The sequence below is a fragment of the Anomalospiza imberbis genome, chromosome 15 (assembly GCF_031753505.1).
Source record: "Anomalospiza imberbis isolate Cuckoo-Finch-1a 21T00152 chromosome 15, ASM3175350v1, whole genome shotgun sequence".
NCBI classification, from domain to species: domain Eukaryota; kingdom Metazoa; phylum Chordata; class Aves; order Passeriformes; family Viduidae; genus Anomalospiza; species Anomalospiza imberbis.
The window spans coordinates 17,620,205-17,644,171 of record NC_089695.1 but is presented as its reverse complement, the minus strand read 5'-3'; the positions used below and the strand labels follow the sequence as shown (position 1 = coordinate 17,644,171).

General features: G+C 48.1%; 3 protein-coding genes across 3 annotated transcripts in view; 1 reads left to right on the top strand and 2 right to left on the bottom strand.

The window, feature by feature from the left end:
- PWWP2A (PWWP domain containing 2A) overlaps nucleotides 1-4,690 on the top strand; it is a 34,198-nt gene extending 29,508 nt beyond the window's left edge. Inside the window, exon 4 of the mRNA XM_068206216.1 lies at nucleotides 506-4,690. The gene's annotated coding sequence lies outside the window, so the exon portion shown is untranslated. The remainder of the gene's footprint in view (nucleotides 1-505) is intronic.
- Nucleotides 1-23,967, bottom strand: part of ADRA1B (adrenoceptor alpha 1B) — a 147,975-nt gene that overhangs the window by 105,190 nt on the left and 18,818 nt on the right. The window lies entirely within an intron of this gene.
- On the bottom strand, nucleotides 2,152-22,793 carry TTC1 (tetratricopeptide repeat domain 1). Its single transcript, XM_068206239.1, has 7 exons — nucleotides 22,512-22,793; nucleotides 13,246-13,306; nucleotides 12,044-12,156; nucleotides 11,790-11,826; nucleotides 9,836-9,984; nucleotides 7,816-7,870; nucleotides 2,152-2,445 (listed from the first exon to the last, which is right to left on the bottom strand). The coding sequence occupies exons 1-7, from the start codon at nucleotides 22,782-22,784 to the stop codon at nucleotides 2,312-2,314; spliced, it is 822 nt and encodes a 273-aa protein (XP_068062340.1). The 5' UTR covers nucleotides 22,785-22,793; the 3' UTR covers nucleotides 2,152-2,311.

Sequence of the window (23,967 nt, the reverse complement as noted above, 5' to 3'; positions counted from 1 at the left end):
GCTCCCTGGCACTCCCTGGGTTGTGGCCAGTAACACCAGGAGGAGGCACCAGTTATTTTACTGGTGGCAGCTGTGAGGACTAGTTTAGACATAAAAAACCACTTAAAAATCAAAAGCAAGACACATGCACTTGTTTAGGATTTGGACAATGCAAAAGGACTTTCAGGCAATTAATTGGAATTTTGCCTAGAGCAGAACTTGCTGTGGTGGCAGATAACACCTGCCAGAGGTTTCTGGTCCAGCTGGGGAGTGGCCCTGAGGAGGGAGGGATGACCTGGAGGTTTGAGTTCTCAGTACCAGCGTGCACAACTCCCGGTGACTTTCACACAATCCAATTAAATTACAAACACTAATCAGCTGCAGTCCTGCTTCCTTTGCCCTTCCCTTCATTGGAAAACTCCAGGTGCACATCAGGCATCCTGCAGGGGAGTTGCACAATGATTTGATGATGTGTTTGCACAGCAGGTAGGATATTCAAAAGCTTTGTTGTGCTTCTGCTTCCCAGAAATTCCCCAGTCTCCAGCTGGGAAGGAATATTTGCAGCTCCCCAGGCCTTCAAAGGGGTGAAGCAGGAACAGAGTGGAAGGAGGAGAAATCATGTCCTTGAAGCAGCAGGTTGGAAAAGGCCACTGGTGTAACCGGGCACAAGAGCCTGCCACGGGTGAGTGACACTGCACACAGTGTGGGCAGGGACAGAAACCCACTGGTCAGAGCAAGGAACTGTTAAAAAATTAAAAAAAAAATTAAAATTTAAAGCATCCAGGGTGGTTCCAAAGTGGTTCCAGTTTTGTCCGTGCCAGGGGTGTGCTGGGGATGTTGCAGGTGAGTGGAACCAGGGCCAGCTGGTGCTGGGGCCTGCCCCTGCACCCAGCCCAGGGCTCCCTGCAGCACCTGGACACCTTTGCTCTGCACTGCTCCAGGTTTTAGGGAAGATTATTAACATTTCTACTAATCCAAATCCACTGAGCCTTCCCTGCAGAGCTCAGCTCAGGCAGCAGAGGTTTTACAGCTCATCTGACCCCAAGCCCAGCTCTAAACTAAAACTAAACTAAAAATACAGCAGGACAGAGTTTAACAATAAAAAAAAAAAAAAAACCAACAAAACCCCCACAAAAACCTCTGCACAGCTGCAGAGACAAAAATTACATTAAAGCACCAAACCTGCTGTGCCTGGAAAGGCTTTTCCTTTCAGTGAAAGGCTGGAGCTCCTGAATTTCAGACACACACAGACTTCCTGAAATGAATTGGAGATGACACCCAATAGCCAAGGCAGCCACTGCTAATTATTTAATTAAATCATCTACTGAAATCTGCATGGAGAAAACTGCAGACTCTGCCTGCAGTGTAAGCACTTCAGCACTGATAAACCCCAGGAACCTTCTCCAAAACCTGAATGAACCACCACAACAGAACATACAAATATATATATGCTTATATTTATATTTATGTTTATATTTATATTTATATTACAGCCTGGTTTGGGCTGGAAGGGACCTCAGAAGTCGTCTCATTCTAGAAACACTTCCAAATCCTCAAGGTGCAGTTATTGTGGAGACCCTCTGCAATCAGCTCCTGTGCATCCCTGCAACATGAATGGATCTGAGACAATCACATTTAATTAGGAGGTACCTTTACAAGGTGTGCAGATGGAGAGGGAGGCACAAAATGTCATTGCTGCCGTCAGAAAAATTAACAGCCAGTAAACAAACTGCTGGAAGGGTGGCATGAAGTTAAATGACAACACTGCTGCAAGCAGGGCCAAAAAACCCACTGCTTCCTATGAATGTCCTGCCAGGTGTTATTTGTGGGACCTTCAACAGCAAACCCCCCTTGGGGAGGGCTCAGCCCAGGCAAGAACCTCACAAGCCCAAGAGCAGAAGTACCAAGCCTTTATTAGAAGATCCATGATTCCAGGGCAGAGCTGTGTCCAGGGGTCCAGTCCCACCCAGCTGAGGGTGGGGCAGTGCTGCTGCTGGACCTCCCCATTCCCAGGACACCACCAGCCTTTGTTCCAGCCTTTGGCTTCCCCTGAGCTGCTGCTGCCAGCTCTGAGTGGGACAAACCAAGGAAAAGCCTCTTGGAGAAGCCAAACCCCACAAGGGAAGGGAAAAAAATAAATTAAAAAAAGAATAAATCACACGCTGGACACAGTTATCACTATGAGAAGTTGAATGAGTTGCTTTACATCCACACTGTAAATAATTTCACAAGCTGGGAAATGAGTTTGCTGAGTCTCCTCTTGCCCTGGGGGTGGAGGGTGTTGGTTTGCTGGATCCTGGCATGGGATGTGCAGAGCCACACTGAATCCATGTTATCTGTTGTTGTTGGGGTTTTGAACAAAGTTGATGGAGTAGGAGCCAGTGGATGAATCCTGTTTGATCTGGAAGTTCTCTGTTGACAGGCCAAAGGGGCGCAGGACCAAATTGCCCAGATCCTTCAGTTTGCCTGCAGTGACATTCCAAAAGAACACAGTGAGAGCTGAGCAGAGCAAAACTCCCATGGAATTACACCCAACTACAGCCCAGCCCGGCTGATTTATCCAGCACAGGTAAATGCTGAGGAAATATCTGCATTTTGTTAAAATTTAGGCTCTTAGCAGGAATTAAAAATCATTGTTAAATATCCACAGAGTATGAGAGTTAATAAAGTCCTGTCAGTATATGGATCACATGTGATTCCTGACTCTGGAAAATGGATCTTGCTACAGCTGTAAGAGGGGAAGGACAACAAAAGGACAACCTTTAAAAAGAGCCTATATAGAAACTGCAGAATAGATAAAGTGAAACAGGAAGCAGAGGTAACAACTTCACTGCTGGCTGAACACAAACCCCTGGCATGATGACACAAGGGAAGAAGACGGCCAGTTTTCAAAGAAAGACATTCTTTTCCTCCTGGTTTCAATGCAGAACTGTAGATTTCCCAAAGGAAAAGCAGAAGTTTGGACAAGTTGAAGCCTTCTCAAAGTTTGCCTCCCCAGGCAAAAGCTTCCACCTGCACTGATCCTCAGGGAATGGGTTTTGTTTTGCTGGGAGCTGAGTGTGACAACAGCAATCGCTGCCATGGAAAATCCACTGAGCAGCTGCAGCAGCCAAGGGCCTGGAACAACACCTGGGAATGCCACAGCTATTCCTGCCTGGAGGGGTTGGAGTCCTAAGAACCCCCTGGCACTGTGCTCACCCCACCTGGGCTTCTGGGGCAAGGACACACTGGAGCAGTGGAATTCTGGAATGGTTTGGGTTGGAAGGGACCTTACAAATCATCCACTCCATCCCTGCCATGGCAGGGACACCTGCCACTGTCCCAGGTGCTCCCAGCCCCACTGTCCAGCCTGGCCTTGGGCACTGCCAGGGATCCAGGGGCAGCCACAGCTGCTCTGGGCACCTGTGCCAGGGCCTGTCCAACCTCCCGGGGAAGGATTTCTTCCCAGTATCTGGAAAAAGATAACCTTACCCCTGAGCCCACCAAGCAAATGGGTGGGGAGACACAAGTTTCCTTCAACTTGATTTTTTTTAATGGGAATTCACAGATGAGATGGTTCAGGGATGTGGCCAAAATCAGTCCAGCAGCAGCTCAGGCAAGATTAACCTCTTTGTATATATTTGAGGGTTTTTTAAAGGTACACCTGATGAAGATAAATTAACTATGATGTTCATCCCTTTATGCAGCACCCTGAAAGTGTTTTGGCTATAAAACCATTTTGGTAGCATCTGTCTGAGTGACATGAAGAGGTTTTTTTGTACTTCTGGACAAACATTTGGCCAGGGCTGAGCTTCAGGTCTGGGGTGAGCAGTGTCTCAGTGGAGAATCCTGCAGAATCTGGCATGGCTGGAGCCCACCAGCCCTGCAGCTGGGCAGGAGAGCAGAGCTTGCCTGGCAGGACACTGGAAAGGTTTTTTTTCCAATTGCAGGGAGCTGGATGCTCTTTTCCAAACCCATAAACACCCCCTGACTGCCTTGGGATCCACCCTGCAGCATGGATTTGGGGCTTTGTGATAATTCCAGCAGCACATCCCAGCTCACCTTCCTGCTCTGTCCCTCCCCAGGCAGGCTCTGGGACAGCCACACTGAATTAATTGTTAATGAGGCAGAAGAAAGCCTTGGCTTTTCCGGGCACTCCAGCCCGGAGCTGCTGCTGCTGCCCTGGCACACACAGAGCCAGCATTGTAGGGGAGCTCTGTCTCCTCCTCCCACAGCTCCTTTCAGCCCTAAATTAAGGGCTGTAGTGAACTGCAACCCCCTCCTAAAGAAAAGCTCCCTCAGAGCCTGTGCTGGGAGGAAGGAAAAGGCACCACGTGGAGCTGGGACTCAGCTGCAGAGGCTGCCCAGCCTCCAACACCGCCTGTCCCCAAGCCTCTCCTCTCTCTGCCCTTATTCTCACACATTTTGCTCTTTTTCTTTCAAACACACACTGTTTATTTTCCACCTGCAACTCCAGCACATTCAGGTTTTTCATCAAAGCAAATATTCAGAGGTTAACAAGAAAACAGAACGGTAAAAATCAATTTAGGGCTCAGGAGTCTGTGATTCATTACTCACCTAAACTGCAATTCAACACCCTATTGAAAGAGGCAGATGCAGGAAAAGATTACTCACAATTTACATTAAGATGTAACAGCCAAAATTAATTGCTATTCAGTCTTTCTGGCAATAATTCTGGCTTAGTTGCTGGTGTTAATGTGGGGTTTGGAAGTTGAAAAGCTCCATCTTGCTTGTGTAAAGAATTCTTTTGGAGAAAAGACAAATTTCCTGATGAGGTCTCTTCTCTGTGTAACTTCTTGTATTACCAACATTTTTAAGCAATTAAAAGAGCAAGGACAAATCCTTCTCCCTTCCCTAAATGGTAAATGAGAACTGAACTGTAACTGTAATTTGGCTATGCTTTAACTACTTAAAATCACCTTGTGCAGGGTTGGAGTTTAGCAGCTCAGCTGCAAACACAACATAGCTGTCAAGAGAAAAAAAAAAAAAAACCAAACAAACCCCATAATTCTTTAGGCACAAAGCCTAATAAATGTCTTTGCTGATCTCAGGTAGCTGGAAAAATCTCTTTTGGGCAGGAAGGCCCAGGTGAAGAGCTCTGGCCACCAAACCGCTAAAACCATTCCAAAGCTGCCCTCGCCTCACACTCTCTCCCCAAAGGAGTGGTCCCAGATAGCACAATAATTATAAAAGTCTCTAAACAAGACTGTAAGTAGTTGGCTTTAAGGAGAGAAACGAAACCTCCCAGAAAACGGTCACTGTTCACACCCTCAGTCTCTGGGGCAGAGGATGCTCATGAGGTACAGAGGGAAAAGCCACTTGGCTTCGAAAGCTCCTGCTCCAAGTCCAGCTCTCTTTGATGTGAGCTCGGGGGTCCCTTCATCCTGAGAAAACTTCCGTGGCAGAGAAGCTGATCAAAACATGGCAAGAACTGAAATACAAATGTCAGCATTGCAAAAGGAAGATCCTTGGGGACACACAGCACCAGTGGGCTTGGCCTGGCCACAAACCAGGATTTTTCTGGTGACATCAACCTCAGCAGTCACATGGGCCAGAAGGAAAATCCAGCCAGGAATGTGTGCTCTGGGTTATTTACACACAAGCACTGCACGGGGGGTTCAGCCTGTGACAGAAATGAGCTGCAGCCCTGGGAAACAGGAAACACACTTGGGAAGGAGGAGGATGCACTCCATTTATCTGGCTTTGTTTGTACACAGCTCCAGTCTCATGACAGTGGGAGATGGTTGGGCAACCCAGGCCTTGTTTGAGTTGAAAGAATAAAAGCTCAGCAAAACCAGGACAGGCCAATTCACTGACTGAGGATCAGCTCAATATCCAACGGAGCCAAAGCACAATCTGGGACACTGTTCCTAATTTCAGTTTAGAGACAGTGCTCCTGGAGCAGGCCTGGCCTGGAACTATCAGGATGCCTCAGACTTGCTGTGCTGGAGCCCAAAAGTCTGGAACACAACCCAGGCACCTGAGCTGCCCCCTGGGAAGGCAGGAATGTCCGCCCCTGGCACTGCCCAAGCCCAGTCACCCAGCTCCAGCCGCAGTGCCGTGAGCCAGGTCCATCCTGGCAGTGGGAAATGCCATCAGAAAGGGTGGAAAAGTGGGAACAGCTTCAAACAAATTCACTGTACAACAAGACAATCCAAAGGAATCTCGGAACCACCACATTCCATCGAGTTTCTTTTCTCCCACTCCTTCCTGAACTCCCATCCAAGCCCCTCTCCAGGGCTTTCCTGACCTCAGACAGAGCTGCAGCACTCTGCAAACCTTGGGAAGCGTTTCCTTCCTCCATGGCATCACCACTGCCTCCCTTAACAGCACACAGGGACCCTTGGAACACCCAGGAGAAGGGGCTGCCCACACTCCTGACTTCATTTCAGGAGGATGTTTTATAGAAACCCCTCAGTTTGTGTGACAGCCACAGCCACCGCTGCCACCATCATGGTCACTTAACTGGAGCTGTGACAACCCTGTCACACACGAGGCTGGGGATGAACACAGGTTCTGTGTTGCCTGACCCTGCTCTCACTCTGGCTCTCCAGCTGTTTGAACTCCTTGTGTGACATCACTGAGAAGGGATTTCTCTCTGCAGAATCCCAACAGAAACAGTCTGAAGTGGTTCCCAAAAGTCCAGCCCAGTTTTGAAATCCCAACTGCTACTTTTAAAGTATTAACACTGTTAAAAGAGATCCCACCTAGTCTGACATCCAGGAAAAAAACCAGCAATGCAGGGGCTGGATTTACTGTTCCAGCCAAATCCCTTGTGATTAGTGAGGCCCTTTAGAGTTCAGCAAAGATCAGGACTTATTTTCATATTACTTTGTGCTGAAACCCATGCCATGTCCTACCAATGGGCCTGATCCTTCCGGAGATTTTCTGCATTTGTCATTTATTTATAGCCCCATCACCCTTAACCTGATTTATTTGGGGCTTGTTCTCAGCACAATGGGGGAAGCAGACTGTGATCCTGTAAAGCTCTGCAAAGCCTCAGTGACACTGCTAGGTCAGAGCAGAACAAAGCCAGAGCAAATCAGAGGCTGCAGGAAAGAAATTACAGAAAAACATCAGCATAAGCTGAAACAGTCTCTTCTTCCCAAATATATTAAGAATCAGTGTGAAAGACAGGCTGAGTTTGTTTAACCTGATTTTCTGCAGAACAGCCAAACACTGCCTTCCCTTCCCACCAAACACTGCCTTAGGAATTGTAATTCCACTCCTGGTGCTAACCCTGGCTAGGTCCAACTCAGCCTCCAACCAAACAGCAGTGAAATGCTGAATAAATCAAGGCAATGAAATGCTGAATAAATCAAAGCAAACACGAACACTTGGAGGTCTCTGGGCTGGAAGTGCTACAGAAAGAATCACATTTATTTCTTCAGCCCCCAGATCAAACATCCCCAGTTATTCCAGCTGGGGGAGTTCCTTTAGGCACAGGTTTAGTGAAAGCCCTGGTTTATCCCTTTCATGGGAATGTTTGCTTTGAGGGTTTATTTGCAGGGAGAAAGGGCTGAGCAGTTGAGCTGTGTCAAACCATCTTCCCCAGCTCTTACATACATCAATATGAAATTGTTTTAGAAGGTTTTAAGTTTTCTCTCTTTAAATGGAACTCATGGCCTTTTCTGCGTGGGAGAATTCCTTGTCTCCAATTTACTGAAGGTGAAACCAAGCAATTGAGAACTACAAAGAAATCAGGAGTTTTGTTTAACACTGAACAAATATTTTCTTTCAGATTTACCTCCTTTAAATTTTATACAACAGATTCTATTCATGCTTTTTTTTTTCTAGTAGATCATGAGGGTTTTTATGGAAGTACATACTACTCACCCAACATTTCTTTCTTTAATTTTTCATTCCTCTCCTCAATTTGCTGTGGTAATCTCTGTGGAGAGAGAGAAAAACTGGAATCAGATCCCTGCTTTCACTAATGCTCCCATTTGGGACATCAGCAGTGACAGACACAAATCCTGGTGTGCAGTTCCTACTCCAGACTCTGAACACTGCTAATACAGAGCCTCAGCATCTCCCACTCCAGGAATGCCCTTATGGACACCCATTTTTATCTGGTGTCTGTGATACTTATCCCAAAATACAGCTGCTTCTGGGAAATCACTTCATCTGCCCTAAAATCCCTCAAAAACTGTGTGGAGGCTGAAATTCTCCCAACAGTTACACACCTGTGAAAACCCAAACCTAACCATCGCTTCCATATAATGAAACTTTCTGGGAAAGCAGCAATAGGGGTGATTTGAGCACAAACGTGATCAGTCCAAACTGTTTAGTCTGGCATTGAAAAAGTCAAAAATAACTGAGGATTGAAATCAGAACCCCAGCTCTGCACTCCTGACATGCAAACAGTGCTCAAGTATTGGAGCAGGTTGATTCCAAATCAGGAATCAAAGAACTATTGTGCATTTCATATTTTAATCTGTTGTTTAACAGGGTCATGACATTCCCTAGAGCAGTGTGAGATCATTCCTGTGGGCAGGGAGGAGGAAGATTTGCTTAACTGTGAATGAAACCCATTTGCAGATTTTCTTGAGGCATCATTTCCATTGCCAGTGAGGGGGAAAGGATCCTGTGATATTCCTGCAAAGCAGAGACACTTTTACCTCACAACAGAGCAAAGCTTCTCAGCCTCCTCCAGGTTAGAGATGTAACCAGGTATGTGGAGTCAGCAGCTGAAACTTGGGGGGTTTTATTATGAAATGTAGAGATTTATGATGAATATTTGAAAAGTGTAAAATTATAGCTGTCAGGATTTCCTTAACAGGTTTTCAAGAAGGGAGTTTTAAGCTTCAGTGTCAATAGTTTGCTTCTTCCCTCTCATCTGACAAGGACCAGCTCAAGGCAGAGCAGACCAAATGCCAGGGCAAGGTAATTTGAGGGTATTTTGTCCAAAGGGTTCTGCAGCCAAATGCTCTGCCAAGGGAGCTCAGGGAGCAGGAGGGGGTGAACCCCCACCCTCTGCACTGCTCAGGCACAGAAATCAGGAACAAACACTGAGCATTCTGAACTGGGCCTGAAGGATGGCCAGAGGAGCAGCAGCACTGCTGGAGATTCCCTTCAGGGGCTGGGCAAGGGCTCTGCTGTGGGATCATCAGGGCACAGCCACTGAGAGAAAATCCTGGCTTTGCAGAGGTCCAGGGACAGTGTTGGGGTTGCAACCAGCCTGAACAGAACCAGCCACCCCTGAGGGTCTGACTCAGAATCCTGGATTATCCTCAGTGGGAAGAGACCACCAGGATGATCCAGCCCAGCTCCTGGCCCTGCACAGACCCCCAGCAATCCCAGCCTGGGCATCCCTGGAGCAGTGTCCAAACCCTCCTGGAGCTCTGGGCTGTGCCCATTCCCTGGGGAGCTCTTCCTGGCCCAGGGGCAGCCCCAGCCCAGCTCCAGAGGCAGCAGATCCTTTATGGGAGCTCAGCTGTTTTATGGGATCACCCCTCACCACCAACAGCACTCACACAGTTAAGCAGAGTATTTTCTGCCATCAGTGCAACTGATCCAGTCCCCCAGGAAATCATTCCAGGCAAGGTTTCTTGCCTAATATGCCATAAAAGCTGTTCCTAATCTGTCACTTACAACACCACAGTGTGGGGAAAAGGGGGGCAGAATCACTGCTAATGATTTATTTTCCCAAATGGTGACTTAAAACAATTAAGCCTTTCAAAAAGATTTTTGTAACAACAGATTCAGAGTGGCTTTAGAGGCAAATCTGCAGGTTATGCACGTGAGTTTCTTTTTCCTTCTGAGGCAGAATCCATTGCAGGTTCACTGGTGTGAAGCCGAACTAAAATAATGATAAATAAGTTAGGCCAAAGTTCACTGAAAGGCTTAAGCTTACCATGCAAGCTTCTCTGGCTTGATGAACTGAGGGGTCTTTTTCTAGGACTGCCTTATAATCTTCCAGAGCTTCATCTAATTTTTCTGTTTTTTCGTAGAGTTCTGCTCTCCTCAGCAAAGCTCTGATATAGTGAGGGTCTAATTCCACAGCTGCAAAACAAAAGCAAAGCCCAGAATTGTACTTAAAACATTTCTCCAGCTCTCAAATAAATTCTCAAGCGTGTATTACATTTGTAAGTTGTCCTTAGAATTTAAGTGAGGATCAAGCAGAGGCACAGCTTAAAGCTAAGCTGGAATTCAGAAGCAGCTGCCTGGGACAGTCTCATGATCATATTTCATTTAATGTCCGCAGCCTCTCACAGATGGAAGTGATTTATGATTGCAGAGCTTTAAATGTGCAATCCTATCCATGCAGGGATTCTAAGTGATGCTCCAGAAACTTTAAGGACCTGCAAGATATTTCAGTTTTTGTGTGTTTAGCAAGTGGCTATTATTAGATTGCAGCTAAAGTTAAACATCCCTCCAGACACACACAGCAGGGAAAATCAGCCTTGCCACGCTTATCTCAGCTCAAGTGGAGACAAACTCCAGGAGAATTTCTGGAGCTCTTTTGAATTTAATATCAAACAGTTCAGATTGTGCTGGGAATGCACAAACAGTGATTTCAGCCCTGTGAGCTGGCAGAAGGGCATCCTGACTGAATCTCAGCTTTTCCTCCCCTCATTCCCTTGGCAGCCAGGGCTCTTTGCAGTGGCAGTTCAGACTGAATGCTAAACTCAGCAGTAACCTCCACATGCTAATTCCTCAAGAATTCCTTCATCTATTTTTCACCACAGAAACAGGGAATGTGAAAGATTTCACCACAGAAACAGGGAAAGATTTCACCACAGAAATTTGGAATGTGAAAGATTTTTCATCACAGAAAGAGGAAATATGAAAGATTTCACCTCAGAAAGAGGGGCTGTGAGGGATTTATCATCACAGAAAGAGGTCTGTCCATTTTATAATTCCCAGCTCATTAAAATGGTTCTGGGGACAATTAAATCTCGGATTATCCAGGTAAATATTCCAGTTTATCTTCTGGCAAGGACAAAGGCGATGGCACAGTCAGCAAGCTGCAGGTGACTGAATTGCTCTGCTGTGCTCCAGTCCCTGGGGAGTGTCAGGCCCTGGCAGCTGAAGTCTCCCTGCTCAAAGCACATTGATTCCCTCTGAGCCACTGCAAAATTCAAGGTGTTTTTTCAGAAAGCAGCAGCACCAAAACCAGGCAAAGCCGCAGTGAGAGAGGCCAGGGAGGATTTGGTCCCTCCAGGAGCCCTTTCAGCAAGCACAGCTCCCGTTTCTGAGCAGGCAGTGCTGGCACACAGCCACTGGATTAGTTCTCTGATTGGTAATTTGGATTTTTTCCCCAGCTGTCACAGGGAGTTTAACAAACACTCGAGGGTGGGTGAGTGGGTGGAAGCAATAAAGCAAAGCACAGCTGAACTGATTCCACCAGAAGGTGCAGAGACAGAACTGTGCAGGGCAGGAACAGGGGAACATAAGCCCTGGTGACAAAGCAAAAGCTGTGCAGGAAAGGGACTTGATAATGCTGTTAACTCTATAAAGCCTCAGAGCTCTTTGGAACCTGGGATTAAACCGGGATTTGGGGGGATGGCAGGTGGAAGTGGGTTTGAAATCACAGGTGTGGGAAACAGTTTCCACAGAAAAGACTTTCCTCTTAAAAACAAGTACAAACTGCAGCCTTATGGTACAAAAGAATAGAAAGTAAATTACTGCAGATAGGAAAGGTTTGACAGACATTTTACAAAATAAGTAATACAAATCAGGTGTTTTCTGTCCCATTCTTTAAAAACCACTTATGCCCAAAATTACAGCTCTGCAGTAAAGGCACTAAATGACACAATTTATGTACAAAAATCTGGCACAAGAGCAGAACAGAGAGGAAAAAGTACCTTTGGTGCAGTCACTCAGGGCAGCCTCTGTCTTGTCCTAGAACACAGAACAGTTTTGTTACACTGAAGTCATATTTCTTCATGTCCCCAGCCCTGGAGGTGTCCAGGGAAGGGCTGGAGGTGGCACTCAGTGCTCTGGGCTGGGGACAAGGTGGGGATGGGGCACAGCCGGGTCCTGGAGGGCTCTGATCACTTCACAACTGCATTAGTGCCAGCCTCAGTCCAGCGTGACACAGAATGAAACCAACACTCACCTGTTTCATTTTTGCAGCAGCTCTGTTTGAGAACAGAACAGCCCTGTCCTTCTGGAAGCAGGCTGGGCAGATCTGCAGAGCCTTGGTGTAGGAGTCTTCTGCCTCTCCATAGTCTGCAGAGCAACAGGGAAAACCCAAACCAAAGCATTCATTTCCAGTCACTGACCCCATGGCTGAGGCTCCTTTGGAAACAGTTCTCACTATCTGGTGATGTGACACCAGAATCAGTAGCTGCTCTCAAAGAACATCACTGAGTACATAAATGCAATCAATTATTTTAAGATTTACTTGATTTGCTAATAAAAGCAGGAATATACTCCTGAGCTGAATGCAACAAGTGCAGCAGGATGTGGATGTAATTCTCATCCCTGACATTGCTTCCTCTCTGGGCAGAGGTGGAATCCCTTTGGATGAAGAGCTGAAGGCTGTCACTGCACTGCTCAGAGCAGCTGCAGGGAGCTTTTATGGCCACATCTTCATCTCTGAAAGATCAGAGGGCTTGGCAAGGAGAGGCCAGGGGTGAGACTCCAGCAATGCTCCAGGCCTGTGGCTCTCCTGGGCTGAGCACTTTCCTCCTGCCCTCTCTGATGCCTTCCAGAGCTGGAGATCATCCCCAGGACTTGTTCCCTTAGGACTCCCTGAGGCATCTCCAGCCTCTGCCTGCTCCTCAGGGCACACAGATTCCTGCCTGTGTCCTTCAGACTGAGGGAAGCAGGAATGTGCAATTCTTGCTTTCTCTGGATTCAGTCAAAGGCAGGTGTCAAAAACACTTCCCCCCCTTCTGTTTGTTCATTAAAATCAATGTATAAAGGTATAAGACAGCTACAGAGCCCCAAATATTGCATCAATTCTAAGCACAACCATCAGCCCAACTCAGAGCCCCAGGGAAGCCTTTTCTGATCAGTAAAAGAAACCCTGACTCTTGAAAAGCAGTCCAAAATCCATGGTTTTGTAAGTAAACACTCAGCTTTCATGGGAATCCTGCTTTAGTATCCAAATCTTTGGGATTTAAACAACTCAAAAAGGAGGTCTTGTATCTCTGTCTCTCCTCTAGAGCTGGATGAAAAATGTAAGAGGTGATAAAATTCAACAAGGACAGTGTGAGGTCTTCCCTCAGAGCTTCCTGCAGCACCACCACGATGGCTCAGTACAAATGGGAGATTCTCTGACATCCACAGGGTGTTCAGAGATGACCAACCCACCTCCTTTCTTGAAGTGCTCATTTCCTTTCTCCTTCAGCCCCGTGCTCTCCTTTCTTCTTTTCTACAAAAGGAAAGACAATGTCTCAGAGTATTTCACTGAAATGAGCAACTAGGTCAGCTGCAGCTCCAAATGAAGTATGGAAGGGGAGCAGAATAAAACATAACCTGGAGAGTTTTAACTCTGCCAAGATCTGCTTGTAGACCCTGTGACATGAAATACTTTATATATCCGTGAAACACTGGAGTGTAACAGCAAGGCAATTAAAAAGCTCCACTCCACAGCCACCAGGATGCAGGGAGAGCATCCATGGAGAATTCCATGCTTTAAACCAACACATCAGCTTTTAGCTGGCTGTTTGCTTCTCCCTTCCAACTCCATTTAATTCACTCACTGCAGCTCAACTGTGCAGAATATATTTTAAATGTAAAATCTCACAAGTTTTGCTTGAAATAATTCCACCTCAACAATTCCAGTTACTTTCAGAGATGCACAAGGAAAAGGTCCACGCTGAGGAAGATTTGTGCCCTGAAGGATTTCTCAGGGGGAGTAAGTGAACCCCCAGAAGCAGGTTCTTTGTGCAGTGAGAACTGCACGTGTGAGCAGAGCTGTGTTCTCAACCATGAGCATCCTGGCACAAGGGGAGGCCAGGCTCAGGCTCTCAGCCTGTGACACAGAAAACTCAGGATGTCACCGAGCCATCCCTTCCACCTCCTGACACTGCAGACACTCCTGAAACAATGCAGGGAAGGGCAGGAGCATCACAGAGCTCAGGAGTGCTACAAAAACCATCCCTGGAGCGCTGGTTTTTCTCCCAGCTCACAAAGGACTTCAATGGAGGTGTCTGTAAATGACAGATCACTGAGCAATTAAAAAGCCAACAGTAGGAAAAGGAGCAGTTTCCTTTCCTGCAGATTGTGTGAATCAAGGATTAATGCAATTATCAATATCACACAGAACATCTCCTTGGAAACAGCTAAATATAGTGCAGAGTGTGGAGCACTGCAGCAGCTCCCAGCTCTGCCAAGGAGCTGACAAACAGCTCAAAACCCCAGGTTCTCCCTCCTGCTTTTATGGCTTTGGGAATTGATTCACCTGACCACTGGCAGCACCTGGAGAACAGCTCAGGCTCAGCAGAAGGACACCGAGTCATGACACGAAATTTCACAGCAGAATCTCATCTGACCCCTTTGTACATGCCCAGACCATCAAATTTGTTCCTACTGCCTATAAAATAGCTTTTCCAATAGCCATTACTGCTGACATTTTAAAGCAACCCCACAAAACACAGGGCACACAAACCATGCCCAATTATTCAGAAGTGCCTTTGCTCAGGGGGGGCTGGCAAACCCTCTGAGCCCTTCCACAACACCCCAAGGGACACACTTGGTGCTTTCTAAACATCAACATACAAATTCCACACTTCAGGCTGCATAAAAATCCCAAATTCTCTGTGTAATGCAGAGCTCTTCTGCTCAGCACAGGGAACGTGGAACTGCTACATCTCAATTTTCCAGGGAGCAGACAGAAATTCCTGCCTGGACCCCACAAAAAGGCATTTTTAAATATTCTGCAGTGCACAAAGGGTGACAATGATCCCAGCCTCTCGTGGCACAGAACAAAGCAGCCCCATCCCAGCACAGGGCAGGCCTGAGACAGGGATCCTGCTGGAAAGATCTCCACAGATGCCCTCAGTGAGGGGAAGGGCTGCCTGAAACACAAACCCCACTGACTTCATTGCTCATGACCTATTTAGAAGTGGCCTTTTGGTGCCACGAGCACTCTCTGCTGCACAGGGTTCAGTTACAGCTCCACAAGAATGAAAGGATTTTTATTATCAACACAACTACAGCATGCTCACAGCAGTCCTGAGGCAGAAACCCTGGAACCAAGGGATGCTGGATGAAAAGTTTCACCTTTACCATCAATATTTTGTTTAATTGTATCCAAATTATTAAAAAAATATTACACGTTTACCCTAATTATGCATTAAATGCTAATATAAAAAAGTGATTTGCATCAAGAAAGCTTCAGAAGAATAAGCTTTATATTAAAAAATGAGTAAAAGGAAAAACAACAAAGCAACAAAGCAGCACTTTCAAGAGCTCTGTGTATGATTTTGTAATTTATTCAGCTCCCTGCAAAGCAGCAATGGTTCAAAACTCGCATTTCTGTGAGAGCCTGACCAACATTTTCAACATATCCCTGGTTTATGAGTTTCACTTCCAAACTGAGTGTCCAAAGTATTTTTAAAAAGGTGAAGTCTGTAGGGAACCTCCTGCTCATCGATGGATTTGCATTTCAGGTACCACTGACCAAGAAGCAACATCTCAAAGCCAGTTCCTCTGGCTTTTCCACAAGATGCAAGAGCATGAAAAATGGATGAGCCCCTCACATGCTGAAGGCACTGCCCTGCAAAGCAGGCTGGGTGTGAAATAAATGCATTATTTATTCCTCCATCCAGACATTCCTGGAACAGAAATCCCTAACACTACTCTTAGGATTTCCATTTCAGCTGCACTGCTGCAGGGCAGGCTGGGAGAACCTCTTCAAATCCAGGGAAAACCCCAAAGCACTCCAGCCCTGCTGGTGAGTCCCCAGCAGCTCTCTGGGACCATCAGCCCCGAGGGATTTGCAGTGTCCCCCCAGTGTCCCCCCACACTGGTCCAGGACAACAGCCCGGGAGCTGCCCTCCCTCCCTGGCAGGGAATGAGCTCAGCCTCATTCCCAGGATCCCAGGAAAAGCCATCCTGGGCTGCTCCTGCCCCAGGGCTGCTCACACACAGCCCTGCAGGCAGCCACAACTCCCCACTGCAGCACTTTCTGCTCTTCAGTGCCAGCAAAATCTGAACGTCTGGGTTTTTTTGCGAATTTTAGTAATGCAAAGATGACAAATTGCATGGCAGGCACTGATTGTGATGTGGTTTAAATATTTTTTGAAGTTCGGAAGAAATAACTGAATGTAACTGGTGATGATCTTACAGGATCTGATTGGAAATGCTTAAATTTGGATACTGAATTCCAATCCCATACTCAGAAAAAATCAGTATTTAACCCAAACCTGCCTGGCAAAGCCAGGGCTCCTGGAGATGATCTCAAGTCATGACAAGGGACAGCCTGGCCTCGTGACAATAAAGCACAAACCTAAATCCCACACAGCCCCTGCACCTCGGCTGCTCTGCCAAAACACTCAGGGTTAACAACAAAAGCACGATGTAAAATAGAATTTTATAGAATTTATTTGTCACTATATAATTATAAATAAATTTTATTTGGATATTAAATGTAATTTTTCTAATGATAAAAGCATTAGTCTGCTATTAGAGAAGACAGCAACCTAGATAGTCCCTGTTTCCTTGGGAAGTGAAATCCTTGAACAGCCAGTGGGAGCTGAGGAACAACAGCCTCAGTTTGTGACACTGCCCACATTTCCTCTGGCTGCTCCTGTGCTGGGGTTGATCCCTTGATTTCCCTTTGCTGGGAACTGTTCCTGGCTCCAGTTCTACTCCCAGTGAACCTGCCCCTCAGTCCCTTGGGAAGGTCACCAAAACCAGGGACGTCCAAATTCCTGCAGTTCAGAGGGGGCACAGAAACTGCAATTTTTAACAGATCAGGAATGGATTCTTCAGCCTCCCGTCCCACTTCTCACTCATTAGCAGCTGTCTGCTTCCCCCTGCAGTTTTGGGAAGCTACTGCTCTCTCCTGCATCCCAGGCTTTGATTTCAGTTTAAGGTTGGAGTCACCCCCAAACCTCCTTTTTTGTATCTTGAGAACACCCAAAGCTGCACTTGGGAGGTTCCAGGGAGAGACCTGGGCTGTCCCTGCTCCCTGGGATTCCATGGAAAAGAACTTTTTCTACTACCCAATCACCAAGTGGAAGTGGAAGCAGCACTGCCAGACACAGGGAAGGAGGTCCCAGCCCTCCCGGACAGCTCCAGCTGAGCCCAGCCTGAGTGTGCCCCTTCCTGAGTGACAGGAGTGCCACTCATCCCTGTGCTCCAGAGGAGCAGCCTCAGGCAGGGAGGGGAGCTGCCCACAAACCCATCAGCACAAGGGGAAAGGCCTGGATGTGACAGCAGCAGTCTCTGCCACAGCAATGCACAGCTGAACACACGACTCAAATCAGACAGCAGCACTCGAAGGGACATGAAGGGAGAATTTCCCCTCTTCCTATTAAACTGCCACTCAGCAGAAGAGTTTTGTTCGTTTAAAACTCAAAGAATTATAAATCACACAGGGAGATTCTAATTCCAGCTTTTATTTGAATTCTTCTCACCAGCTCCTGGAATTAATGACTCCAGCAGATACAGCTTTACTGCTCAAATGTTCTTCTCCAGGTTTCAACTCAGAACATGTAACAGGATGTTTTCTTCTATACAGAAGCTTCCCCTTATGGAAAACAATGGGATCAACCACAGGCACAGGGAGGAAAGGAAGGGTGAGGAGGGGGCAGCTTAAAGGAAATGTCTTCACTAAGCCAATGTTGTCTAACATATCCTAGAGCCTGCAGAAAACAGGGGGGTTAAAAAAAGGAAATTTTACTGTTTAGCCCAGCAAGAATCTCAGGCATCACTCAAAAATCCTATTTCTTAAATTCAGTTCTACAACATTCTTACAAAGCTGTTCACAAGACACTTCTCAGGAATCTCCTCCTGCAGGTGCAGGGCACATGGAGAGGCCAGAGAAGGAACTGCTCAGGAGGAATATTGGGTATTTATTGCAGTGTCTCACAGAACACAAGGTTCCATACCCAAAATTAGAGGCCAGGTGCTGAAGTCCTTGCCACAGGACAGGACAGCATCTGCCACGATGGAGGAGCTGAGGGACTGGGAGTCCTGCAGTGGATAAACTCCTCACGGAAGGGTGTCCCTCAGAGCAGGGCTGGGCAGGCTGGACAATGAGCCTGCAACAGCTGCTGGATGTCCTCAGATTAATTCTGCAGAGCAGCCCCACATCAAAGCCATCACTGCCACTGACAAACAGCCAGAAAAATCTGCTTGGAATGCATCAGAAGCAATGTGCTGCTCAGTGCCTCTGCTGAGGCAGCAGCAGCAGCCTTGTGAAACAACAACCAAACCCTGCAAAGGTGAATTTCAATCCTTAAAAAGCTCAGAGGTGCAAGCCCAGGCAAGGAACCAGGCTCTGGTTTTGAGAACACTTCTTACAGGTTTGTGTCTTAATATCCCTGGAAGTTCTTATTTTGCTTCTCTGTGCACAGAAGGTTTCTGAGGGTATCCCTGCCGTCTCCCTGGAAGGAATTCCTGCTGCTTAAGATTAAAAATCTCCCTGTATGGGGCTCTTGAAATGTAATTAGAGAAAACACACAATTCCTCCCTGGCTCCTTCCCTCTGAGCTCTCAGCAGCCTCTGCACAGGTGAGTGTTTTACTCTGAGCTGCTGGAATCTGAAACACCCAGAGCCTGGCCCGGGATCTGCCTTTGCATCTCCAGAATAAACGAGAGGCTTTTCCTACAGCCTGGAGAACATCACTCCACAGAGCCTGTTTATTCCAGCTGCTGAACACAGCAGTGGGTTTTGGTAACAAAAACCCCAACCTAAGGAGGTGGAGCTCCATAAATCTGACCGGAGCAGGGCTCACATCCAGCTCTCCTTGTGCCCTGAGCCCACAGTTTATGGCTGGTGCTGCAGCACCAGTCCCTGGGGAGTTTTTGTGATTTAGACAAGCAGCCAAATCAAATCCATCTCCCCAGGCTGCTGTTTGATGTCTGCTTTAACCAGCACTGCCCTGGATCTAAAAACCCAGCTTGATTTCCCTGTGAACCCCCACCCTCAGCGCTCCACTCCCCTGAGGTGCGCCAGCACGGGCTCACGAGAACCCAGCCAGGACTGCTGAGAGGCTGCTCCCCACCTCAGCAGCCAAAAAACACTTCTGAGTGTTTCTGTCCCATCTGCTGCAGCTGCAATAAAGAATAAAGAAAAAAATCATATTGCCCTTCTCAAAAAAAAAAAAAAAAAAAAAAAACCAAACCCAAAAAAACACCAAACAAACCCCTTTTGAGTCATTGAAGGAGGCTTAAAAGGTTTTAAAAGTTCTGAGTAAATGAATGTACAGCACCATTTTCAGACTGGGACTGCAGGACTTTTCCTTAAAAGCTACAGGATTTAACAGAATCTTTTATAATCGGAATATACAGAATGTTTCACTTTGAAAAATAAATTCGTGGCCATCAGTAGCAAGTACAAGGAGCAGAGCTGGAGCAGCAATTGAGGAGTGACCTGTCCAGGGGGAGATCATGGAAATGGCCACTCCAGTGGCTGTCCCAGCTGTCTGGGCTCCTGATTCTGCTCTGCATTCAGAGTTCTGCACCTCTGCTTGTATCAGATACCAGCAATATTTTGCTAGAGAAAAAAAAATACATTTGAAAACCTGCAAAATTCAGAAATCTCTCTGTGGAACATAAAAAACTGCTGATGCAGTACTTATGGTGCTGGTGAGACAGAATCCCTCAGTTTGGGTAGCTGAAATCACAAACCACTCTGCAGGACAGAATTGCTCAACACCACTGGAAATAAACCTGCAGAAAGATGAGAGCTGCAGCTGCCTCCAGCCCTTCTCTGAGGAAACCTCCCCAGTTTGAAGCAGTTGTTGTTTTGCACTCCCATAGCCCCTTTCAGTGGAGTTCCACAAAGCTGAGTGCCAAGATTCAACATTCCCAATTATTTTGGTCATTTGACAGCAGGCAAAGATCCATGTGCAAAATGAGATGATTATCTAAAAATACACCCAAACCAAGAGCAGCAGGCAAATTAACACAGCCAATTGCCAGGCTTGCTGCTCTTTTCAGAGTTCGGTCCCAGAACCATTTCCCCCCAGTTTTCAGCAGTTTTTCTCTGAAGCTCTCAAGTCCCAGGCTGGTGCTGCAGCCCCAGTGTGACTCATGATGACAGTGCTCCTCATTGGACAGGAATAAACACAAGGAGGAAAAAAGGGACTGCTCACTCAGACTGGAAAAAACCCAAGGGCAATCAAATGATTTTTGTGTGTGAGCTCAAGGAAGGATTTTTTTGCCCTCTGCTCAGCACCTGAGAGATGCATTTGGAGAATGCCCTGTTTTGGGCAAAACCCCCCAATTCAAACAACTCCTTCCTACACCAGCAACAAGACCCTGACTTCCCAGAGGGAGTCCAGGATGCTCAGGGCTCTGCAATAAAGGAAATTCTAATCAAACATAGGACAGAAGTTTCCAGGATAGTTGAACAGCAGCACAGGGAGCCAGAGGGGCTGTGCCAGAGATCCCCCTGGCCCTGGGCTTGCACTAAAATCCTCCAAAGGATGCACCAGAACACCTCCTGACATTGCCACCCCCTATTCTTCACTACTGCATTACCACTGGCAGCATCAGTCTGCCCATTTAGAGCCCAGACTGAGACACAGGGATCCAAAGGGGTTCTCACCAGCTCCAGCAGAGACCAGAAGTATTTTAGTCTCACTCCTGCTCCAAGGAGACTCTACCCCATGTTGTCCTTCCCCAGTATTGCTTTTCCACCTCGAGGAACTTCTCTATTAACACAAAGATTGGTTCTACAGGTGAAAAACTGCATTTGTCTCTTCCCTGCTGCAGGATGAGTTTGTCCAATGTGACAGCAGTGAAAGCAATCGATCCCACACATTTAATGTGCTTTTGTTTGATTAAAACTGTTTTTGTTTGATTAAAAATAATCCACAGGGATCTATTCCAATTGAGCCCCTGCTCTCTGGATTCCCATAAGGAACCTCTCAGGAAAACCATCCTGCAATCTGCTGAGTTTTGGAGAAACACCTTGCAGGCACTCAGGGGAAACCAGTGGATGCACAGACGGTAAACAGCAGGAACAGGGAGAGTTTTGTGGCTGTAATCTCTGAGTCACAGCCACCTCACCCACTGCTCAAGGCACACAGCATCTGCCCTGGCATGTGAGGAGCAAGAGCAGCAAGGAAAGCCACAAACAACTGTCACCTGAAAGAGGGAATTTAGAACAGAAAAAACAGACACTCGAGGGCTTCAAAGGTGCCTCTGTGTCAGCCCCAGACCATCCCAAACACTGACTGCACACCTGCACTGCACACAGATCACTGCACACAGATCACTGCACACAGATAATCTCACACTGATCATCTCACACCTGCACTGCACACAGATCACTGCACACAGATCATCTCACACCTGCACTGCACACAGATCATCTCACAAAGATCATCTCACACAGATCATCTCACACAGATCACTGCACACAGATCACTGCACACAGATCACTGCACACCTGCACACAGATCACTGCACACAGATCACTGCACACAGATCACTGCACACAGATCACTGCACACAGATCATCTCACACTGATCATCTCACACTGATCATCTCACACTGATCACTGCACACTGATCATCTCACAAAGATCATCTCACACAGATCATCTCACACTGATCACTGCACACAGATCATCTCACACTGATCATCTCACACTGATCATCTCACAAAGATCACTGCACACTGATCATCTCACACCTGCACTGCACACAGATCACTGCACACAGATCACTGCACACAGATCACTGCACACAGATCATCTCACACTGATCACTGCACACAGATCACTGCACACAGATCACTGCACACAGATCATCTCACACAGATCACTGCACACAGATCATCTCACACCTGCACTGCACACAGATCACTGCACACAGATCACTGCACACAGATCATCTCACACTGATCATCTCACACAGATCATCTCACACAGATCATCTCACACAGATCATCTCACACTGATCATCTCACACAGATCATCTCACACAGATCATCTCACACAGATCATCTCACACAGATCATCTCACACAGATCACTGCACACAGATCATCTCACACCTGCACACTGATCATCTCACAAAGATCACTGCACACTGATCATCTCACACTGATCATCTCACACAGATCACTGCACACTGATCATCTCACACCTGCACTGCACACAGATCACTGCACACAGATCACTGCACACAGATCACTGCACACAGATCATCTCACACCTGCACTGCACACAGATCACTGCACACAGATCACTGCACACAGATCACTGCACACAGATCATCTCACACCTGCACTGCACACAGATCACTGCACACAGATCATCTCACACTGATCACTGCACACTGATCATCTCACACTGATCATCTCACAAAGATCACTGCACACTGATCATCTCACACCTGCACACAGATCACTGCACACTGATCACTGCACACAGATCACTGTGCTCTGCATTACCTGTTTCTCCTCCTCTGGCATATCTTTCTCTAGTTCTAGCAAGTATTCTTCATCTAGCTCTGTCTGCTTCCTGCAGCTACTCCCGTCATCCTGAACGTTCCCTTCAGCATCCAGCACAGCTCCTTTGGCCTCAAAGGAGTCGCGACAGTCATGGAAACACTCCTCTGTGGGATCCTGGGCATCTCTGGGGCCAGTCTCTGGAGCCTTCTGATCTGACAGCTTCAGGTGATTCAGGGACTCCACAGGTGGGCTTGAATCGTTGAATTCTTCCATGCTGGACTGCTGGGAGGGGGTTGTGGAAATGGGAAAGGAGCGACACTCAGTAATCATCATTAACAGACTCGTCAGCAGACAAATCCCAGCAGCCCAGGGTGGGGAGGCTGGAGGGGACCACAGTGGGTCCCTGGGGCCACCTCCTGCATTCCCCACAGGAGCGTGTCCAGGCAGCTCCGAACACCCCCGGCAGGAGACTCCAGCCCCTCTCTGGGCTCTGCCCAGGGCAGGAGTTCTGCCTCCTGGGCAAGGGCAACTGCTGGGCTCAGGCCCTGCCCGGGGCTCCGGGGCCGCTGCTGGGCCTGGAGCAGAGCTGGCCCTGCTCCGCCCCCTCCCCTGGCGTATTTATACCCATCTACAAGCACTTAATGATCTACTTTCTCTTATCCACATTTACAAATCTTTAAAGCGCTCCAAAGCGCTCCTGACATCCCCAAGGGAAACTCAGATCTCTCGGGGCGGGGGCAACTTCCCCGGGTTCCATGTCCCGCGCAGAGACACAGGGCCGGGACGCTGCGCCCGTGAGTACGGGAACAGCCGGGCTCCTGTCCCCGGGCCCGGCCCACACCCCGCCCCCGGCACGGCTCGCCCGGCGCGACCCCCGCCTGCCCCCCGGGGCCCGCCAGCCCCACCACGACCCCCGGGCCGCCGTGCCCGGCTCGCAGGGCCCGCCCCGCGCCGCCCGGAGCGGAGGGGACGGCGCAGATCGGGGCCATCGCCCCCGGCCCCGCCGGCTCCGCCCGGGCCCGGCCCGGACCCCCGAGCCCCGGGCCCGCACTCACCTGCGCCAGCCGCACTTCCGGTTTCCGGTTCCGGCTTCCGCCACGCCCCGGCACGAGGGGACCGCTTCCGGCTGCGACAGCCAATGAGCGAGGGGGCGCGCGGGGCATGCCGGGAACTGTGGTTCTCTGATGTGACGTCAGGGAGCGCAGGTGGGAACAGGAGAGGGCAGGTGCGGAGGGCAGAGGAGGGCAGAGCAAGGCAGGTGAGGGCAGAGCAAGGCAGCTGAGGGCAGAGGAAGGCAGCTGAGGGCAGAGGAAGGCAGCTGAGAGCAGAGCAAGGCAGCTGAGGGCAGAGGAAGGCAGGTGCGGGCAGAGGAAGGCAGGTGAGGGCAGAGCAAGGCAGCTGAGGGCAGGTGAGGGCAGGTGAGGGCAGAGGAGGGCAGGTGAGAGCAGGTGAGGGC